General features: G+C 41.7%; 1 protein-coding gene across 6 annotated transcripts in view; it reads right to left on the reverse strand.

The window, feature by feature from the left end:
- Nucleotides 1–23,812, reverse strand: part of mid2 (midline 2) — a 143,241-nt gene that overhangs the window by 62,798 nt on the left and 56,631 nt on the right. For all 6 annotated transcript variants that reach the window (XM_020085263.2, XM_020085247.2, XM_069531481.1 and 3 more), the window contains one exon: nucleotides 8,493–9,382. In XM_020085263.2, the coding sequence (XP_019940822.1) occupies nucleotides 8,493–9,326 (834 nt within the window). In that variant the 5' untranslated portion in view covers nucleotides 9,327–9,382. The remainder of the gene's footprint in view (nucleotides 1–8,492; nucleotides 9,383–23,812) is intronic.

The raw sequence follows: 23,812 nt of genomic DNA on the forward strand, positions 1-23,812 counted from the left end.
CTTTATCAAACTTTCACGATCTTACAAATTCCCCAGAGACACGGAAATGTAATTTCTAAATCAAGCCTTGTGGTAATGTTCTTAGACTGCATGTGTCATCAGTTTCCTCAGAGCCCCTCCCTTCTCCTCATATAAATGTGATCTGTGCCACAGATTGCTGTAGATTAATACCAGCATGTGCTTACTCAGATATCGCAGGGAAAATAACATGGCACTGTCTGAAAGGGATGGAATCAAAATGCTTGGAATTCAAAGAAAAAATAACATCAGCAAGACGCAGGAAGAGTTTTCCGCTGTTGATTGTGAATGTGTAAATCCTCTTGTGTTGTGCTGCTGCCAGCCATCTGACTGAAATACATAAATAGTAATGAGTTTATGATCAGCCATGCATTATTATCCACCATGTTGTATACAAACACATTCAGCTTCTGCAACAAAATAAGACACAACATATACAAATCTCAATCTGGCATGCATGGATGCATATGTTTGTGTGGTAGATGCGACGGGAACGCACATCTTGTATTTATCAGCTGCTTAGTTAAACTGATTTTCTTCGAGTGCCAAAAGTGTCAGAGGCTCAGCTGAGCTTTGCTATGTTGTCAGCTTCTTACAGCTTCACACTAAAATACACCCAAGGCTGCAAGTTAAGGTTTTAAGCTGAAAAAGGGCAAAAAAAGAGAGGTGGCAAAAGGAAGAAAAATCATGCAGGGCTCCTGGACGTATTTAAAAAACAGAAATTGGGACCCAGGCTGAAGTTGATACTCCTAAATATTTGTGCTGATATACAGTGTTTTTCAGAGCAGAGTGTACCCAGGAATTATATCCTATGGAGCGTGATAAATCCTCTAAAACAGTGTTCTCATGTGACAATAAAACTCTATAAAGATTTATTAATTATTTGAGGCTTCCAGACCAGGAACACATATTTAATAATCAGTATAACTGAACATTAAATTGAACATTTGTTTTATTTTCAGAATAAGTGAATCATACATATAATTACACAAATCATAATATACCTAAATTATACCTATAATGTCAGCGGTTCTATGAAGTTTTTTTAACACGGGTACACCAGCTAGTACAGGTGATCGATTCCTCTCCCACTGCCAGCAGTGAAGGAAGTACCATGGAGACCAGTGACAAAGTTACGACGGTTACAATTTTATATCTTTTACTTCAGCCCCTCTTTCAAATTCTGATGCCAGAAGCTGCTGAGCCAGTATCCATGCTACCAAATTGGGAAGAAGAAGAAATTAGCACATTCACCTGGGTGTCATATTTTTACTAACGCCAATCGGAGCTGGAGCCCATACAAACACGTTCATTTCAGGTGAGCATCCTACAGTGATTATCAGCATCATGATGTAGCCGCCTGAAGTGAGAAAACCAATGAACCCTGCTCTGGTTTTATGGAGCTGAGCAGAGGCATCAGATAATGGATAAATGGAACAAATACATTTATACATCATTCTCAAACATACACACAGCAGAGATGAGTTATGTGAGTTATTTCCCTCCTCCTGTGTTGCATTTTATCACTGAGGACACCAAAGCCCTTAAAAGCTTTCCACTTGCTTTCTGCATAAATTGTGCATATGCATGATGCAATGGCCGGGAGTGACTTGATAAGCTTTCTTTATCATGACCTACTAAATTTTATGATATGCTGGTATGATTAAAGCAGCTTTTCACATCACATGCATGATGCATCGACAGGACGCCAGTGAAGTGAAGTATAGGCTCTGGCACATCCACAAACATGTGCATGCGTCCTGATAGGCACGTTAACTCAAAGAAGCAGCGTGCACACACACTAAAAGCTTTCTACTAGAGTCTTGGCGGCTCCGTTAGCATGACTCACTGTGCACCATCTCCCACTGTTCTCCAGATAGAACCATGATTTCCCCTGGCATCACACACTCTGCTCCCAATCACTCCACACATGTCAGACACACACACACACATGTCAGACACACACACACACACACACACACACACACACACACACACACACACACACACACACACACACACACACACACACACCTGTAAATACCACACAGGCTTTCATAATTTTGAAAGTGATTGTATACCCTCCTACACACAAAACACACTGGAGGGCTGTGAGTCTCCCTCTCACCAGCAACATGAGCGGCTGCAGAGGGTTTGTGGGCGACTGAGGGTGGAGAGGAGTGGGGGGTTCAACTTAAACAAGACGGACCGACTAGAGGCCAAATGAGGGAGGGGGAGAAAAAGACTGAGAGAGAACAGGTGGGAAGAGCAGTGTTTGAGTACCTACATACGCAAAACTACAGCATAACAATGCTGCATTGTATTGCTGTGTGCAGTGCTGTTTGTGTGTGTGTGTGTGTGTGTGTGTGTGTGTGATTGTGTATGAAAAGACAGTCGGGAAGTGAGTGTGGTGCGATTAAATGCACATGAATTTGCATCGTGTGTGTTGTGTGATCATGCACACGTGTGCAAACTCCCTTCTGGATTTAGCAAAAACTGTATTTGAATGCAGTGATGGCGCAGTCGGCAGCAGGAGCAGACAGGATGCACATTAAAAGAGTTAGTAGACAGTGGCTTAAGGAGCTTAGACAGAAGGGAAGTGGAAGATACGAGAGGGGGGGGGTTAAGAAAGCAAAGAAAGCAAAAGGGCAGAGAGGATACGGGGTGGAGGAGAGGTGGGGGTGGGTGGCCTCAGTGTGCTATGACTCGCTTCTTCCAAAACAGGAATTAATCCAATAATCGCCTGGAAATATTTTACATAGCTCATCATTCTTCTTATGTGAATAATAGACTATCATCTAGTGCAAGTAAGTGGGAGACCTGTCAAGACCCTGGAGAGACACACACACACACACACACACACACACACACACACACACACACACACACACACACACACACACACACACACACACACACACACACACACAATGACAGATGACAAATCCCACTGCTGTAGCGTTAGCACACATGTGATGCCGCAGGAAAGTCAAACATCACAAGTATTTAAGTTTATCTGCCGCTTAAGTCGACTGTCGGTCTGAGTGTCACGCATGTCAGCAGTAAGCTTTGCTGACATGTCAGCTCATTAGCACTTGCTGCTATAGCACACACACTTCAAACCGTTAGGAGCCAGAGAGTCAGTAAATGAACAGCCAGTAATACGGAGAAGAAGAGAAAGACGACTTCTTATTCTTGCGATGTGTTCAAACTATATCTGTCTTTGTCAAACAAGTGGGCTCTTCAGATACTATTGAGTTGCATACACTGCCACAAAGATGCGGACGACTGAGGCGCAGGTGACTACGCTGACAATTTCTCTGATGGAGTAAAAAAGAAAACAGAGACTTATGACAAACAAAACAATTTTAAAACATTGGAAAGGTGACATGTAAATGATCTGGACGTACAAAATAATGAATTTGTGAACATGTCAACCTGACCTGGGACAATAGCAGCTCTGATGTTGACTATTAAAACATTATGTAGGTTGGCCACATGGGAAAGCAATCAAACTGAATATGCCAGTTTAAAAAGATTGATTTGAAAATGGAGAGGGAATCAATGTTACAGATGTCTGGTGGGAGGGACTTCCACTCTTATGACTGTACTGTACATATGAAGCTGTATATGAACTCATATCATTATGACTGGAAACAGCAGGTCTGCCGAGGTCCAAAGCTAAAACACTCCACTTAACAGCACCCCTGACATTCACTATTAACACGTTACGTCTTATTTGTTTTATCGCTGGCAATGCAAATAAGCTAAGCTAACCAGCTGCTGGCTACAGCTACGTATTGACTGTACACGTGCGGGAGCACCCTCCTCACCTAACCCTCATCTCATGAAGACAGCAACTACACATTTCTTGCAGATTGAGCAGATCAGTGTACTGCATCAAAGCCACTCAAGTATTTCACCTCTTAAATCACAGAGGTTTCAGCATCAACTTCATGAATGCAAATTAAAGTGAATTAAATTGTGACCAGTCATTAATCCAGGGTGATGAAATTTCCCCCCCTCTCAGTGCTCCATCAGATGTAAAACTAAAGTCCTGTGCAACACACACTTTTTTAATTTGCTCTACCCAGCCTCTGGAACGTGATGATGCACTGCCACAACATTTGCCTAATTTAAATCCTAATGAGGCTGCAGATACAGACACTTCCAGAGCAGCAGGTGATGAGCTATTCTCTGCTACAACAGAATGTATCTTAGCTGGAAGTGGTTTCTGTGAATCTGATTGTGTGAAAACAAATTAAAATCTAAAGTGCAGTACCTTTATGCTGGGTCTTTTAAGCAAATCAAAGTAAAACACTATTACCAAAGTCTGCCACTTATACGACACAAAATGTCTTTGCTTCAAAGAGCTCTGCTTAATAGCTGCTGAGGGAATTAAGTCACTTCCCTGCAGTTTCATCTGTGCCACATTCTGTCTCTTACAGCGCTGGCACTTGTTGGCATTTTCTCTCCTGAAATATCCACCCGCCTCGCCCAAGGGAAGCTTACCTTTCCCATTATGTGTGAGAAATCATTTTGTGACAGTGCAGCTCTCAGCGTACACAGCACACAGAGGAAGTGGAGGAAGGCGAAGGGTAATCTAGAGGTCAGAGATCAAACTGAGGCAGGCGGAGGTCAAACTGAGGCTACAGAGTGAATTTTCTTTTAGTGTTATTGACTAGTGGGCAATTAGAGAGGCTGATTAGGGAACTTCAGCAGACCAGTCGATAGCCATATCAGTTACATATGACTGAAAGCTCAATCAAGAGTGTTTAAATGGGTTAAGAAAAAATAAGAAAAAGAGAGAGACATATATCACGGACACCTTCCATGATTAGCTTTGCACAGATTGGACTCCCTCTCCTCCACTTTGCCACTAATGAGGGGAGGATTATAAGTGAGCTGCCACCGGTGAGCTGAGCCGGAGCTCGGACTGGGCCCCATCTCCTTCCACGTTTTGGGCTGACTGGGGATTTAAAAGTACAGAAAGTTCAAAGCCTTGGACGGGAACGTTCAAAAGAACCACAGCCGAGCACGACGTGGAGAGGAAGAGGAGAGGGGGGAGAGCTAGCTACTTACAGCAGCGCTCTCCCACAGTCTGTAGAGGATGAGGAGGCCGAAGGTGGAGGGAGGAGGGAGGAGGGTACACCAAAGGGCAAATGCTTGTGAAAATAAACTGAGATTCAGGTCAATGCGAGAAGCTGAGCAGGTGGAATTCTGCTGACATGTTGAAGTAAAACTGAAAGTGAGAGGCAAGGTTTTGGGTGGAGCAAATCATCAATAATACAGGACGTGGAATTGCATTTGGACTAAAATAAAACTGATGTTTTATGCCACCGAGCACATCACCGCTGTTGTTGTGTTCACCTCTGGGACCCAATGAGATGGGTTTTTGTTGCATGTTGAATGTTAACAGTGTCCCTGGAAACGGTGCTCACATATTCTTACACCCACACTTTTGTACTGTAGAGCGACAAAAAAGTCCAAATGCTCCGTCGGAATGAAACATCCACCAACAAAACTACACATGCTGTAGAGTACACGTCTCCCTACACAGATACAGCCCCCGAAACTGCCAGTGAAGCACTTTCTCAGGTGTCCATTTCTACACAATGACATTCATTCGACACAATGAAAACACGGAAACGCCCTCACACCCTTGGGACTGAAAACATCGGAGGAATTTCTATAATCTACAAAGATTTACAGTAACAACATAAAGCAGCATGTCAACATGTAGGAGATTAACTTTTGAAGACTGAGATAATCTGCACAACATTCAGTATAAACTATGTAACACTGTGCTTTGCATCTGCTACTTCCATCCTTGACCCTTTCAGAGCACCATTAGTCATGTGAACACTATAGCACGTTTAAAACAACCACAGCTGATCATAGTGCTGGACACCCTCCAAATAACAAACAATACAATAAAAGTGTTAAAAATAAATATATAAACAGAGCATAAATAGAGAATTCAAAAGAAATAAAACATTAAACATCATATATATTTAAGAATGACATAATGGTCTCAAATTTAACACAGATTGAATTCCAGTGAGAAGAAGTGGGCCTTAAGTAATGATATAAACTATTCTAGCGTCTTAGCGGTTCTGATACGGATGGGCAAACTGTTTCAGAGATGAAGGGCAGCCACTGCAAAGGCCGGGTCATCAATATTTTTGAGCCTCGATCTCGGCATCATGTCGCTCGACCCCAGTCATCGTGATGGAGTGTGAAGGTGCAGCAGTTCAAAATCTTAAAATCAATCTTGAATTTGACAGCAAGCCAGTGAAGAGAGGCCAGCGCTGGTGTAATGTGATCACGCTCCCTTTTTCCAGTTAGAAGGCGAGCAGCTGCGTTTTTAAATTTACTAACTGTAGACAACAAAGAGGCGACTGTTTTACATGAGCATACAGGGAATTACACCAATCTAACTGAGGGGTAATGAAAGCAAGAGTAACTCTCTTCCATCCATCCATAACACCGATCCTTTGAGGGTCGTGGGGGGAGCTGGAGCCAGCTGACATTGGGCTGGAGGTGGGGTACAAGCGGGGTGCGACCCAGACAACCATTCACACTTACTGTCAACTTAAAGTCTCCAATTAACCTTATCTCAATCTGCATTTGTTTGGACTGTGGGGGTTCCCAGAGAAAATGCAAGGATAAAAGGGGAGGACATTCAAACTTAACACAGAAAGACCCCGGCCAAAACAGGATTGACACTGGGAACCTTGTTGCTGTGAGGCAATACAATCCAAAAGTGATAAAACGCTATTTTGCCAATCAAATTTGGAGCAGCTGACAATCATGACATGAAGATTGATGCTAACGGGTTAAAAATACCGTCATACTCATCCAGGCCAGGTCGTCCCAAAATACACCATCTCAGTCTCGCTTTCCTAACTTAAGTTATCTCTATTAGACAATGCGACAAATACTTACGCCTGAATCTCTACATTAAAAATTCATGTCTGCTCGGTATGTAAATTTCAGTTCCTACATTAATATGGACACAGTGAGATTTTACCGCCGTTATTTTTGGTTTGGTCAACTGTGCAGATGCATTATAGAAAAATAAAAAGAACCATGGAGCCTGTTATATAATTCCCTCGTATACTAATTTAGCTCAAGTGTTGTGTTAGAGGAAGGAACTCTGCAGGTGTCTCGGAATGAATCTGTCAGTTGGTTTATTGTAGCAATAATGATGCTTATTAGCAGAGTATCAGGGGTGCATGGAAACAGTTTAACCGTCATAAAGCTTTAACCAGAGTGTTAACTAGTAATGAGGGGGTCCCTCTATGCCAGTAAACAATAAAAATCCCTTCCTGTTGGCTATTAGAGTTTGACAGAAGCTATCCAAAAATAACTATCTACTTTAAATATCGAATAATTTATCTTAAAGTTAGTTAGACTGCAAACTCTGACTTTTTCACCCATTTTTTTAAAGACTGAAGCCTGTTTTGTATTAGGACTGGAAGATAAGTCCAAAAATTATATATGGATAAAAAATGTTCATATTAGTTGATACCAATAATTATTCTGATGAATAGTGCATCGTTAGGATTTATTTTGCTCCTGAGTTGTTGTTGTGGGTTTAAACTCTTTTTAATGAGCAGTGAATGACAAACGATTGAAATATAAGCATGATAAATGATGGTTATACCTCCTCACTATGCACAATGCATAAACATTATATCAATATATATTGAACCTTTGTTATTTGATGAAATGATAATGATGATGAAAGTTATCATGCAATAATTATTGATACTGTTTTCTTGCCCAGCCCTAAAGTGGGTACATTCACTTGACTAGTAAAAGTTTGAGTCCAGCTGCTGTGTCTGGCTTTAGGTCTTTAGTGATGGAATTAGCACCAGCTAGCGCCTCTCTCTGTTCAGTTTCACCCTGATTCAGCAGTCCTGCTCTTTTCGCAGAGCCTCTGAAAGCTAGGCGGCCAGAGGGAATGCCAGCTCATCGACTATTGTAACACGGCCTCCCTCCTGCTCTCCCTCTCTCTCTGCCCTTCTAGTCAGTACATCCTCCCAATTGTCCCTTTCTCTCTCTCTGTTCGGGATCTGTCTTTCTGTTCTTCTTGCTGAACAAAAGCTGCTGCGAGTGTGTATGATGCAATTGTAGCTGTACCAAAAGTTCACAGTCAACAGAAATGCACAGAGTGAACATCCCCAAGGTAGGGATGGATGGATTAAAGATTTTTGCTGTTTGGCAAACTGCAAACAAAGATATCACAATAAATGTTGCAGGCTATGTATGAGACCCTCAGTGTCAGGGTGGGAATGGGTTCAATGCTCAGGAGTAAATAATTTCTCTTTCAATCAAATCCAGTTATAAGTTGTGACTTACCTTCACTATCACACAAGTCAAACAAGAAGAAAATGAGGGTAGATCATAGATATTGTTGCTGATCTGACTTCATGCTTTGTAAAGTGGAAAGGACATGAGGAACTAACCTTGAGCTTGTCAAAGCGCTCGGTGAGCGAGGACACCTGGTGCTCTCGGTGGCGCCCCACCAGCTTGCAGAGCGCACAGATGAGCTGATCGTCCACCAAGCAGTACATGTTGACCTTCTCATTCTCATGCTCCAGACAAGTCAGGCTACGGATGTGAGTGTCTGGCACCGGCTCCACCAGGCGGTGGCTGGTGAATGGCTTCTTGTTCGGGTGTGTTGCACGCAGGCAGCGGTCACAGTACGACACCTCGCACGTGACACACGTCTTGACGGCTTCACGCGGCGGATCCTGCTCGCAGAACTGGCAGCTGATGCGAGGATCCATTTTAGCAACGACAGCCGGGCTGTGGTTGGCGTTGGTGTGGTTCACGTGATTGGTGTGGTTGGTGTGATTGGCGTGCGGGTGGGAGTGGCTGGAAGTGGCCGGGCTGCCGCGGGCACTGCTTCCACTCGTGCCACCACCACCGCCGCCAATTGTTCCAGCTACTGTACCGCTAATGGTGGCGGTGTAGGGCCGCTGCGGCTGCAGGCGCCGGCTCTCAGTAGGGGAGTTGGGGCCACTAAGGGAGGCCTTTTGAAAGCGGTCAATGATGTTCTGCAGCGTCACATTGCGCTTAAGGCCCTCCAGCCCGCGGTGATTCAGCGTGATGACGTAACGGCACGTGGGGCACTGAAAGGCTGAGATGGACTCAAGGGGCTTGCTGGTGGAGCAGTGGGACACCAGGATGCGGTGGGCACAGTTGAAGCACAGACTGTGGGCACAGGGCAAGAGCAAAGGATCTTCAAACAACTCCAGGCAGATCGGGCAGGTCAGCTCAGACTCCAGTGTTTCCATCTTCAGTTGAACCAATCTGAAGGTGACATCAAATCCCACAGAAGCTGGCCAGATACCTGCATGAGGAGAAAAGGTATGCATCAATATTTCAGTCACAATATACCAATAAATACTTGTTTTCATGGGCTATTTTTTTGTACAATTCAGCCATTTCTGGTTTTAACTGTCCACAGTATCCAGACTGACCTGTGCAGATTCAGCAAAAATCATCCCTAACACACATATTTCCTGTACATCTACTTCTCAGCTGCTCAGCTTACAACTGTAGCTTCGCAGCAGCCTTCAACACATGACTCTTTCTGAGGAGGCATGTGGGAAGAGGAATGACTGAACGTACAAGGAGGAAATAGAGGCTGGCTGAATGGTTGGGAGGAAGCAAAAATCAATGGAGTGAATAAAAAAGCAGAGAAGAGGAGAGACAGATGCATAGCGGCACAAGAAGACAGAGAAAGAGGAAGCTGTAGAGAACAGAGGGCCTCTGCATTCCTCCACACACTGACAAACTCTTAACCTTCATTTGTTTTCACTTCCATCTTTCTCCCTCCCACTTTCCACTGACATTTTTTGCACCCTCTGTGGTATATCGAGCAATACCACCTTAACCCTAAAAACATTTTTTAACTTTCAAAGCATATTCCTGACAACAATTCTGAGCCGGACAGTGTAAACATGGCCTGAGAAGAACAGGGGAATTGATTTTCAGATCCTCCCCCTCCTTCTCCAAGACCTCCAAATCTCAGCGCCTTACAGGCTGCATATCAAACTGTCTCCTCTGGGTGGCCTTAAAACCACTGACATGAGAAATCACCAATAACCCCACCTCCACACCCCATTCACCCGCCTGCGCTGATTCACAGGCACAGGAACGCAGTTCGCAATCTTTTAAAAGAAACAAAGCAGGAGCCGTGAAAATACAGCATTAAACCAGACAACCTCAGATAGCTGATAGTGACAATTTCATTAGACGAGGTCGAGTTTGAAAGACGACGACCGTCATGCAGGACTAACTGATGACGGGTTGGATCTTAGTTTTTATAACTCATCAGTAAAAAAACAACCTTTTTACACTTTTGAGACTCTGGTGAGTGACCTCTTTGAGGATAAGGGCATAACAAACATAAAAATGACTAAGTTTAGAGACTACGATAAAATACAGGTGAAATAAAGAGGAGGGGAACACGGGACACTGACAGACAGCCTGTAGATTTAAAGGCTTCCTCCAAATCATATTTCAAAGTGAGGAAATGTTGAGCATGAAATGATTGCGCACAATGAGTGCTTTTCTGTAACTTTATCTAGTAACAGCCTCCTGTTTTTCCACTTAAACTCCAGGTGTCACATTTATTACCCACATTACTCACACACACAGTTTTTTTTTCATGTGATTAATTCACATTGTCAATATTTTTCAAACAATGTCACATTTTGAAGCAGTAGTAGAAGAAGAGGAACCATTTCTTCACCTATCCAATCTGATATAACATTTATTTGTCCATTTATTTAAAATATCTGTCCTGGCCATTGCTCAGTGATTCTCTTCTTATGAAGCTGACTTGAAGCTTGGATTAAACAACGGGTAACCAAAGTCCTATCAACGAAAATGAATGGACCAAATGCTGGGACCGTTTAACTAACAAACTGGAACTGGGTCAAATTAAACACTCTTGGTGCCAGCTGTTGCAGCAGTTCTTGAAACTGTTTGACGGACATCCTGAAATATGCCCTGAACCCACAACCAACCAGTAAACTCACCAAGCTCTTCCCTCTTCATCACCATTAAGCATATCCAAGAATTTTATCTTATTTCTGTTTACTAAGTAAAGTTAGCACGAGATTATCACCAGATCATCACAACAGGATGTGGATTCCATCTTTCTTTCCCCTAAGGTGCTAAGTCTGCCCCAAAAGGAAATGATTTCCAAAAGCACTTGAGACTGTGTTTAGTGTATCATCACCAAAATGAATCTATAAATGCAACTACTTACTTACTACTTAATCAGATAAACCTGACTTGAGATGAAAACAACATTCACAAAAATTCTAAGGCTGTGACGAGACATTGTCGTCCTCATCCTTTTAATTCCTCATGTGAGGGAATATTGAATAAACTGTGTCATCCACAACCTATTTGTTTTTAACTCTGTCGAGCTGTGACTCCATCCTAACATTCCGTTGCACTGACAGGCACCATAATCTCAGGAACCAGCGCAGTGCATCTGTACACAGGCCTGTATAAAGTCAGAGACGCAGCTCGAAGCCTCAGACTCATTTGCACCGTCTCCTCCCCTCTGCTGCTCCAGAAACCGTGGCTCGACGCTGAGCAGTGTTCAAAGCAAACATGATTTGAGCAGCGGCTAAGTGCTTGAGAAAGGCACTCAACTGAAGAGAGTAGTTCTGTGCATACAGTGGCTTTGTTACAAAATTCATTATCCATAAATGAAATGAGTAACTCCTCACAGCCTATCATGCAGATATTACACTGATAGAAGCAAATGGGCATTGTGCTTGTGTGCAAATAAGTGTGAGGTGTGTGTGTGGCTTTATTTAAGAATGCATTTTAGTTATGAGAAATTCATGCAGATGTGTGCACAAGCACATAATGTCCTCCTCCAATATTCACCTTAGCTGCTTTTATCATCAGATGCTTTATGTGATTGTTATCACACAGTGGTGCAGTGTTAGAGAAACAGAGGGTTCAGTGGTGAGCTAACACATTAGGTTCTGCTACTTCTCACCAACAATAGGTTTGATTTAACTCGACTGCACACAAATAGAAATAATCAGACAAACAGACGTAGGAGGAGAGAGGCGACGGAAACCTTCAAGAACTGTTGATGACATGTAAGGTCGCTGGCCCCTGGGTCTGAGTACTCAAGGTACAAATATGATATAATGATACCATATTAACCTTTAGCCTTTACACTGGACATAATCGACAAAAAATAAATAAATTCATTCAGAACGACAGATGTGAGTAAGAGACTTGTACAATAATTGAAACGACTGCAACGACTTGATAAAACATTACAAATGAACACAAATAAATGATGTCAAAATATTCCGTGAGATCAGTATTTCACAAGGCATGAAATGACTGATAGCAGCTTGAGGCTGAAAAACACTTTCATTCGACTGCTATCAGTGATAGAATATGTCAACAACAGGAAACACAGCTCATATCTGTGAGACTGAGTCACTCATGATACACAGTCAAGGACATTATAGAACCACCTGATTTTTAATCTGGGAGCAGCTAAAACTGATGCAACAAAGAACAACTGTGTATTGTCATACCATTCATGATCACCAGTGAGGCTTGGGCTGCATTTTTCTATCTGAACCCTGAGAGAAAACTAACCGAGCCCTAACCTGGAACCCGGCATGCATTCTGTTTTTTTGTGTTTGAACCACACCCAAGCGTAGAACAGTTCATGGACTGAATGTGGGAAAATTTCAATCTTGCTCAGTAGCAATCAGGTGATGGAGCCGCAGTAGCGAGTCCCATCGATACACGAACTCAATCAATCAGGAGTGAGTCTCAGCTTTCAGCAGAATATTTCACATCATATTTGGAGCCTCAAATAAATTATTAAAACCAAATTTACAAAAATCAGTGTGATAAGAACTAACTAAAAATTACAGAAAAATATGTATTTGAGAAGTTTCTTTGACCTTTTATTTTGGTCTATGTCCAATTCACTAACATGGAGGAGGTGGAATTTACAACCATTACTGCAGCAAGCCACCAGAAGGCACTCAAGACGCCTTGGCATCACTTTTTAGGGAGCTGTCATGTCGTCCATCTTTATTTCCAGTCTATGATCCCGACAGGCTCTGGTCAAGTATCCACACTCTATCACCAGAGGGAAAATCCAACTCTTTTTTATTCCATTTGAGAAAATGATTTTCTACAAATCCTGTCTCTTTGTATATTCAGTATCTGACAAATACAACTGAGGGTAAAAACAATAATCACGTAAGTCCCACAGCTCCTTTTTTCCTCATAGAAACAAACCATATGTTACCACAACAAATATGCTGAGGGATCGTATCTGTCAAGAAAGCTATATCACAACAAGGAAACAGAATCTGAACCCTCAATTACTGAGCTGATCAAACTGGTAGTGTGCATGGCTATTATATGCTGGATCTTTTTTTTTACAACTGTACAATCATATTCAAACGTTGAGTGAATCAGCGGCCTCAGTTTATTCCCCAGGACAGAGCTGCCTGTGCTGATGTTAATGTGACTGTGTTTAACGGAGCATGGTGTTATAATTAACTCCAAGCTTTAACTCACCATCAACAGGCCCATTAAGCTTTAGCTATGTCACTCAGGGGAAACAGTGTCGGCTGTGACGGGAGACACTTATCACCAGCTTTGTGGTAAAGATGTTTGGGTAACACTCTCTGGGACGGCCTTGTTTATAAGCACATTGATAAGACATTATAATACACTTATGAGGCTTTATATAACTACTTTGGAATGTTTCTATTCATGCATGACATATTATCTCAGTCTTGTACCATTGGTCACTGTGTTTCGTGTTATGGTCACCGTCGGTTTGTCAGTCTCATTAGAGGCAACTGTCTTCAATTACATTTTTTGTCTTGAGGCTACTCATAAGTCCTCTTGACTGTGTTATTATAGAACTGCTCATAACCTTATACAGAGCTGTAATTAGAGTTGACCAATATGGATGTTTGGGGGCTGAGGCAGATATTAGGGAGTGAAACAAACAGAATTCCTAAGATGTTGTTATCAAATCTATATGACAGAGAAAAGTCATTGAGGCTTTATTATTTTACAGTTTAACTATATACTTGAAACTACAAAGAAATACAACCAAAACCTATTGATTGAATCTTTTTATCATACAATGTTAAAATACCTGCAAGCATAGATGCTGATACAGACAAGTCTGCTGACGTCAGACAATTTTATTGTTGTACCAATACATCGGTCGGGCTCTAGGTGACATTTTACTTAAAGATTACAAAGTCGTTTATAAGATATTATCTCATTCCGGAAACAACAATTTACAATCCTTCTTTAGTCATGTGTTTTAAATGTTAGAGCAGCTCTGGACATATACAGCTTTATGAATGCTAAGCTCACAATATGTTACATCCACCACCATATGTATAGAAGGTATAAGGTGCAGTGCTTGATTATAAACATTTGTAGAGTTTTATAAAGCCAACGTACGACTTTATGAATGTGTTTAAAATGCATTATAGAAATCACACACACACACACACACACACACACACACACACACACACACACACACACACACACACACACACACACACACACACACACACACACACACACACACACACACACACACACACACACACACACACACACACACACACACACGGCCAGAGCTGCACATTTACAAGCCACAAATTCTGTCTGTCTCTTTGTCTACCTCGCCATTCTTGTTAAGGTGAAGTGTCCCATCTGGAAGGAGAACAGCTTGAGCTGGTGCTTGAGGGCAGACACACACACACACACATACACACTGATCTGTTGTTGTGCTGATTATGGAGCCACATTTTTCTGTGTCACTCAGAGCTTTCAGTGAAACAGAATGAAACATAAGTAAAAACCAAAAAACATGGCTGATGTCTCATGAGTCTGTCTGAGGAGGGTTACATAAATAATCCTTATCAGAACACACACACACACATTCAGTCAACTCTCATTAGCTCATGATTTGTCCTTTTGCCTCTGACATTAAATACCGACACCTTAAAAATATGTAACTTAACGTGGATAAAGAGAAAGACACTTTCAGCATGTTTCTCCTTTCAGACTGCACTGTGGGGATGTGAAGCTTGTTCTGCTGTCAGGTACAGGACATGGAGTGATACTAATACATTCCACTCTAAGAATAAGCTGCACCTCTATGAGCTTTATAGTAGCACAGCAGTCAATCATACATCCAATGCCTGCTCAGGTTTGATAAGAGACTGTTTAATAGCATTCAAGTGGTTCTTTTGCTACTGCATGTTTGTCCAAAAACCTCTTATAATCTGTAAATATGTATGGCTAAAGCTGCCTGGAAATGAAAAAACTGCTATTCATAATCTCAGTTTATATAATTTTCATCTTGTTTAATTTCATAAAACCAATCATCAGGACAGAGCAGGTCTGTGTAGAGGTGTTTTTCTGCTTCCATCAGAACAGATAAATATGGTAATAAATTCCCCCGCCAGTGTAAGAGGCACAATCCTATGGAATGCCCCAAAAAAAAAACTCCTGTCATTTCATAATCTGGCAAAACTTTGAAACAATATAAGCGGCAGTTTGCTTGTAAAAGCACAATCCCCTGGGTACATGGTTACATGTGTGTGAATTCACTGAGTTGACGCATGAACTAGAAGACATTTGTGGAACAAAGACGATTATCCTTGTGTAAACAATCCTCTTGTAAAAACCAAATTGCTCCCAGCTGAATTTGCACTCCTACAATTGCAGAGCCAGAATAGGATCTTAACGGACACTTGATGATGCAACAAACAAAACAAATCACCACACCCCGACCTCTGGACCAACAACAGAAGTGTATTGTTCAGCAGTTATATTTACTTTTAATGGGACTATTGTCGAGTGCAGAAGCTTTAATTTGTGCTTTCTGGTTTGTAATGGAAATCCATATTTTATATTAAATTTCATACGTCAAAGTGTTTGAAATACTGGATTATATTTATTGATTTTTTGTATATCTATAGAGTAAGTTATATATTTTTGTAATGATTCATTTTTATTAATACTCACTGCATCAGGGTAACGACAGGTAGGTTGAATCCTCAAACATCTTATCGAATTAATACAGCTCAGAGTAAACAAATACACAACAACATGTTCTCTTTTTTTCATCTGGAGAGGAAAACACTGGACATATAATATAATTCGCTAAAACTGACTGGATATAATAAATAAATTCCTCCCAAACGTGCTGAGGTGCAGCTAGAGCCACATAACATCTATCAATGAGATCAGTTCTCATTGATTCCAGAATAAGTGATAATTTCCAGGAAAAGCTATAGGTAGCTATAGTTAACACGGAGCCTCCATGCATCCAATTCCAAATGTGTATCTATAACTCTTACACACATATAAGGGTACATCCACACCTCTCTGTTTTACTTTTAAAACTCATCATTGGAGCTGAGTTCACACCAGCAGTCTACACCACTGCTGAGTTTCTGAGCGTCAAAAACTCCTAAGTTTAGAAACACTGCTTGCCCTTTAGTTTGGACAGTTTGACAACAACAACACAGTCCCCCGCATTCACTTCCTGATTGCTTTTAAATCTTGATCTAAACTTCTTGGTTTCTCGATTTATATAAGGGTGGCAACACAAAATGTTTTGGTTAAACCGTGGCTGTTTGAAACCCAGTGTGCTCTGGTACAACAGTTGTTTGCTAGAGGTGTGTGAGAGACCAGCTGCATTCATGGAAGCCATCAGGTTGATTCTCCACAGTTGTTTGGGACTAAAACAAAGACAGATGCTATTCAATGGACAAGCCCAGCCGCCAGTCTGTGACCTCCATCTGTTGTTATGTGGTGAGCATTCCTCACATGACTCCAAGCGGGGCAAAAGGTTAAAGATGGAAGAAACAAATGATCGGATTTGTGAAACATTACTAATTGAAAATGCTGCCTGTAAGGAATCAGAAAAATGCAGCTTGACATTTTTATGGAGCAGAGAGGATGTCGAACATGGCACCATAAGACAGAAGTTTTATTTCTCTCTCTCTGACTTGCACTTTAGGAAAGAGAGAGCTTTCATCCATGACTTTATGAGGCAACTAAATACCACGTCTGCAGCCAACACGTGTCCCTCCACAGAGAATGGCTGTCCTGTTTGAGCAATGACGGTCAATCTGACACATTTTGCCGTGAGCCACATACTGATCAAGGGTGCACACATTAAAAAACCCTCATGAAAACACCCTCGCGTAGCACTGGTCTATGGATACTTTCATTAGTAACCATGTCAGCAAACTCTCAAGTGCCGGCATCCAAACATGAGCATTTACCCTAATCACCTTAGCAGAGCAACCAAAATGAAGTGGGACATTGTTTGAGTGGATTCAGTGGAATTCAGCTGCTAAGTGGTTTGAAAAAGTGACATTTTTGGAGAACGAATCATTTTAGCATTTGGGGGTTAAAAACACTCACAAGCATAGAAGACCATGTCAAGACCAGGGACTACTGAGTTTGGCCAGACCTCACAAAACTATACTGTTATTCACATGGATGGTTTTGGGAAAAAAGTAAATTGGGCAGATCCAAAATTACAACCCTCCAGTTGACCAGAACACAGACACACAGACACACACCTACAGTGCGTGATTGTATAAGTGGGATCAAGCAACATGTTACACTTGTGTTATATTTCCATGTGGATGTCAACAGGAGCCGTGTGTCTCACTGCAGCTGCTTCACCAGATAAAAAGGAATATTTTATCATAAAGGAACCTGGTTTCCTCGGTCCACCCTCATCATTCTTTCTGTCCTTCACCTTTTCCTATCTTCTCCCCCTTTTCTCTCTTCTCTTCCTGCCTCCCTCTTTCCCAGTCTTCCCTCTCTCTTCCTGTTTTCTCTCTCTCTCTCTCTCTGCAGAGAGACCTCAGGGCGGGCTGGTTTCATCAAACATGTGATTCCTATTCATAGAATGTAAACAGTAATGCAGCCAAGCTGGTGTTTCCATTTCAGCAGGCTAGCTTAAGTTTAACTCTTGCACTGCCATACTGTGGACCCTTCCTATTACAAAACCAATTTCAAAATAAATCCAGAGTGTGTAAGTTGCACTCTGACACATCTGAAGGTATTATGTTGCTTCCTTCTTATATCATGTTTGTCTTATCCATTTAGGCTCAGTGTTTTTAGGGGAAAATGTTTTCATTAAAGTGGGTACGTCTGCTAACACTGCACCTTATATTGATTTTACAATTTATTCATATCACTCAACTCTGAAACAGAGGGGAGCACTGGGTGTGTGTGCGTCTCATCTGTATGTGGACCAGCATGTTTTCCTGCCTACAACAGCCTGTATATTTAAATGTGACTTTGAGTGCTGCTACTATGCCCCACTTCTATATTAAATTAGCTTTGCTGGTGAATTCGCATTTGCTTGGATAGTTTCTCTCTGTCAATTAAATATATCGTGTACTTCTTATGGCAACAGGCAATAGTTTGACTTAACATGACCACTGTTTGTTTTGTCTATCTATCTAATAATTCCAGAAATCTCTCTATCCATCCATCCGTATCTCCAGAACCGTTCATCTTATCTCCTTTGCATTTAGCATGCATATTGCTTAAGGCCCAAGGAAGTGCAGTGTTGAATTTGGTGACATGTGATACGTTCAATGTTACTAATTACTAACTAATGGTTAATAGTGTTTTTGCTGTTGTCGAACGGTGGCCTTCTCAACAACGGGTGGGTTCTCAACAACAGCAAAGAGCACAAATACTGCAGTATGGGGTTCTGCGTACTGAGTCGACTTTCACCAAACTTTGAAGAAACAAGTGAAAAGCTCTTTGTGCAGCAGTGGTGATGCAGCTTCAGGGTTCTGCAGACTGAGTCTAGACGTCGGTCTTTGCTTTGCTGTGGCTCAGTTACTGCAGGTCACTTCTACAGTTTCAGAAAAAAAGCTGCATCCAGCATAACCACAGTTGAATCTAACAGCCCATTCCAAACAGACATGTTAAGAACAGGCTGCACTAGTATGTTTAAAAGCTGGATTGTCAGCCCTACATGCCCCCCCCCGTCCCTGTGGGTGCAGCTGTGTGTATGATTCCAAACACCCACACTCATTTTCAAAGGCTGTTTTGCCGTCTGTCAAATGTGCTGATGAGGGCTGTGATGCAAGTAACTGAAAATAAAATAAACAGTCAATTCATGTCAAACACAAGGCCAAAGCCAGATTTGCTAATTGGTTTAATGCATTTATACATGAAAGCAAAATGAAATGAGATTTTTCACAGGGTTGTGACAGAGAGCAGAACCCACCTCCCCTCCTCTGCCCTCCACTTAATACATGCTCCTGTTACAGCTTGGCAGCCAGTGGGTAATAATGTTAATAACGTCAGACGTCGTCTCATCAGCTCTGCGAGGCTCTTCGGCTGCAGTGGAGAGCCTTATCAGGCCTCAACACAACACTGTGTAGCAATGATGCCCCTGCCTCACTTCATGCCGCTTCCATTATTCATGTGCATTTGCCCAGGTGAGAGCAAATCCAGGATCAGAAGTTGGCAGAACAGCTTATTAGATATTTAGACTTGGCTGAGTGTGCTGGAGCAACAAAAGTATAAAAAGACAAGGAGAACAGAGGCACCAGCTCAAAGCCCAGTGGCTCATGTCTAGGTTGTAAACTGCTTATCTCTCTGGCTGGTCACAGACTGTGGTCAAAGTAGACAGTACAGTGTAATTCATCTATTCAGATTCTGTTTATTTTCTGAGACAAGCTTATATGACTCGGATAAAATGCTAGTTCAAAAATGAAAGGAACAAGTGGAGATGGTTTCTTTGAAGAAATGTATTTTCTCTTTTCTTTTAAATTGATTCTCTTCCTCAATCTGCACATTTTCGCTTACTTTACTGCCATGAAAGTGAGATGTACCACCTCGATTTGGCTGCTCAATTGTATGACTAAGTTTACTGTCATACACATTGACATTTTCAAAGCCAACTCATCTTGTCCAAGAGCTACAACACTGACTCTGACAAACCGCAGCAGAAATCTGCACTGACTATTATGTTTTTGGAGGAAAACAATTCCCCTATAAGCAGTGATGGAACTAAAACAAAGCACACTGCAGAATGTAAAAAAAAAAATCTATTGTCTCGCCTTGCAGGAAAACGAGCTTGGTTTTGTTGACAGTTGACACCAATTCAGCCTAAATTTTTCAATATTTTCATCTGAATGTTTTCTGTATATATGTGCACAAGAAGACAGCACCAAGTTAATGGCTTACCTTATATCGACATTTTCTATAAATATGCAAATGTACTCCAAATCGTGTGAAAAAGCAATCTACACACAATATCAGCAGCTATTTCAGCTCCCGAAAAGAGGATCTTTTCAGCTGGAAATTGCATTCCCAGCCCCCAACAACCCTACACCTATATCTCACTGGACTGTCAAGAAAACGATAGATTGATAATATTTTCCTGAAAAGTTTTCCAATTGCAAAATAAAAACTGTTGAAACCTTTAAAGACAAAGAGTCAACTAGAGAACGCCTTGGTGGCAAATGTGTGTGTGTCCTTGTGTTCCGGTGTGCATGCTATACCCTGTGCGATTGCCGTTTCCTAAATCCACCTATGCTGGCAGCTGGGGTTCAATCTTCCAAAGTGTCAGCGCAGAGTGCCAGCCGAGGGAAATACCTTTATACATCTGATGAAAAAGACATTACAGATGAAAGGCTTGTTGGAGTTGTCCCGGCTGAATCATCGGTAAACCCCATCAAACAGTCAGAGCAACTACCTTCGTTTTGGGGATTACTCCGTCTTCCCAAATAAACTGTGTGAACTGACAAAATGAAATCAATTATTTCATATTTCAGACCCTGGATGGACTTTCTGCTGCTGCGCTTTGCAACCTCCCTGCTACACCTCCTGCTGCATGTTGTGGTACCACGTGAGTCCAGGCATACACAGGCTGCATTTATCCGTATGCAAAGGGAAAGTTTTCATTACCGTTAAATTATACTGAACCGCTCCGAGCTGTCAGCAGCGAGAGGAGGCCGCTTGACCAAAAGCTATTAAATACCAGCTTTCTTGCTCTTTAAGAAAAGCATTCACCTTGGGTCAGAGTCTGCAATACAGTAAGTCCAGGAGGGCCATTTGCTACTTCAACTGTAGTGGCATTAATAAAGCAGGAGGTGTTACTAGGCTGTTCAGTTATTCATGGTGACCCGCCGTCGAGAAGACAGTGCAGAGAGGAAGAGAGGTACATATAAAAAATACAAAGGTAAACTAAAGGAGATGGAAAAACACGGTGAAGTCAAAAGAAATCGGCTCAAAAATAGCTCACACTTTCCCGAGAGAAAAACAAAAAAAGGCAATAAAGACGAGGGAGAGAGAGTGAGGAAGAGAGGGGAGGTCGTAGAGGGGGTTCCTGTCCTCTATCTCGCTATCTTGCTCTACAAAGTCAGAGCCTTCTATTTATACAGCACTGTAATGTTTGGCATTTCCTTCAAGGGTGGACGTGTGAGAGCCATTGTTTTTCTTGGCTGCCGTTCGATTGGCTCAGAAGGCTCCGCGTGCTGAAATGTCGGCGGTTTTACAGCTCTGTCTGTTCGACCAGTTTCATGTGATCGCTGATAAACAAATCATTAGTTCCTCCATCAAGATGGGAAACCTTATTATCGTAGTACAGGCAGATATTTTCTTCCCTGTGAGACATGTTGGAAGTTGCTGGTGTGTGTACTTCCCGGGGGGAGAGGTGACCGCAGCGCAACACAGAGGCAGACATGAGGCCGCTCATTACAGCCGCGGCAACAATGACGTCACTATGACACGCAACACAAAGAAAAACAATCATTTGTGGTGAAGAGCTGTCACAGTAAACTTAAGGAAAACTTTACTGACAAAGAGGGATCACAGGGAATGTAGCGTAACGGTGGGATTTTTTCTGAAATCACAGAAAAGGAAAAGTACTTTCAGTGACTAATTGTGTGGAGTAAGAGAAGGCTAAGTAAAGTGTCTTTCTGCTTTTAAAGACCATAATGAATTTAATTTAATTGTGTCAAGTACCACACATATTAAGCCCAGCAACTAAAGATGAGGTGAAGCAGTCGAGCAGAGAACAACTCATGAAAAGCCACAATATCTCACAAACTACAGACAGAGACAGTCGGTATCCATCGTCTGAGAAAAGTGTTCCATATTGGTCTTGTTTGCAGTTTTAATACAGCGTGCTGATCGGTACTGTTGAGAAAAGGACCACAACACAGGAGGACATTACAAACAACATGCAGCATTTCTCTTAAAAGTAATTAAAAAAAGTACCATCAAATGAATGTCAACATAATTAAGACCAACCTATTAGTAATATGATGAAGAAAGAAAACTGAGTCATTTTGAGAATAATGTTGTACTATCACAAGAATAAAGTCCTACTTTAATGAGAAAAGTCATAATATTACAAAAAAGAAAAAAATTAACAAAAGAGACAATTTCCTGGATCTGTCTTCAGAACAGACAGTTTCTTATTATCATACTTATGCTAATATTGTGCTGATGAGCCCAAAGAGTAAGTACTAGTTAACTCAAATATAACTTAATAAGATGCTCCACATTCCACATTTTAACACAGGCGACAGGCTGATCTTCTGATATTCCCCCTCTGACATGAAACGTATAAAATAATGACTCCATTCTCTCAATAGTTTGCTATTATTCTCATAAATTTACAATTATTTTCTCATAATATCACAACTTTAAGTGCCTTTATGCTCTAATACTACCAGGCTAAGGAAAATTCAGATGATTTCATTTTTGGATTTTTTAAAGACCCTGTAGAAACTGGACGTTTTTGTGAACAAACAAAATTCCACATTATACAACAGAATATGAGAGAAAACTAAATATATGCATGCAAAATTATACACTGAAAGAAAAAAAGCATGCGTTTGCTTGTACAGTTAAAACGGCGTTAGCTCTCACATATTCTGCAAAGTACCTCTCTCTCCTCTTCTCGCTGCAGCTCAACTGAAACCGACACAAATCAATAGCTTGTTTGTTAAACAATAGCTGCCCAACATTGCCGGCATTTTAAAAATAGCCGGTCTCTGGGGGAGGTGCAAAACCAGAGAGAATAATTGTGAAGGTTAACAATGCCTGCTGTTATATCAATATTGAACGGAACCAATGGCCTGGAGACAGAAAAAAAGAAGCACAGGTCAAGTGCTTTTTGCTTGTGGCTGGTTCATGAGAACTTCACTCCTATTAATGACTGGTCTGAATTAAATGGTCAACTTCAGAAGAGCTTTTAAACATTTTAAGGAATTAATGGTGTTACAATATAAACCCTCAGCAGGTACCGGCACAAGAGCCAGGTTTAGCAGCAGAAGGGAATAAATCAGATATAACTGTACATGTAGCTCACCATCAACTAACAAGAGAAGAAAAGAGCAGCTTTCAGAGACGTGTTCCTTAAAATACCTGCTGAGCGAATGAGTGTGTGTGATAAAACGCGTGCATGTGAGCGCATGAGTCAGTCGAGGAACAAGCTTTTTTTTGCCTCCTCTCTCCTCACGGCTTTGTCTTTGCTCTCTGCTCTGTGGAGCCGTTAACCCTCAACTGAATCCTACATCCTTCAAGCTCTAAATTCTTTTTTCTCTTCACACACCTCCTCCAGATTACGCCTACCTGCTCGATCCATCTCTTTAGACTTATTGCTCCATTTTCCAATGACCAATCCATCTATTTTTATCCTCACTGCATCCTGGCCTGT

Source organism: Paralichthys olivaceus, chromosome 9 (genome assembly GCF_024713975.1).
Source record: "Paralichthys olivaceus isolate ysfri-2021 chromosome 9, ASM2471397v2, whole genome shotgun sequence".
Classification (NCBI taxonomy): domain Eukaryota; kingdom Metazoa; phylum Chordata; class Actinopteri; order Pleuronectiformes; family Paralichthyidae; genus Paralichthys; species Paralichthys olivaceus.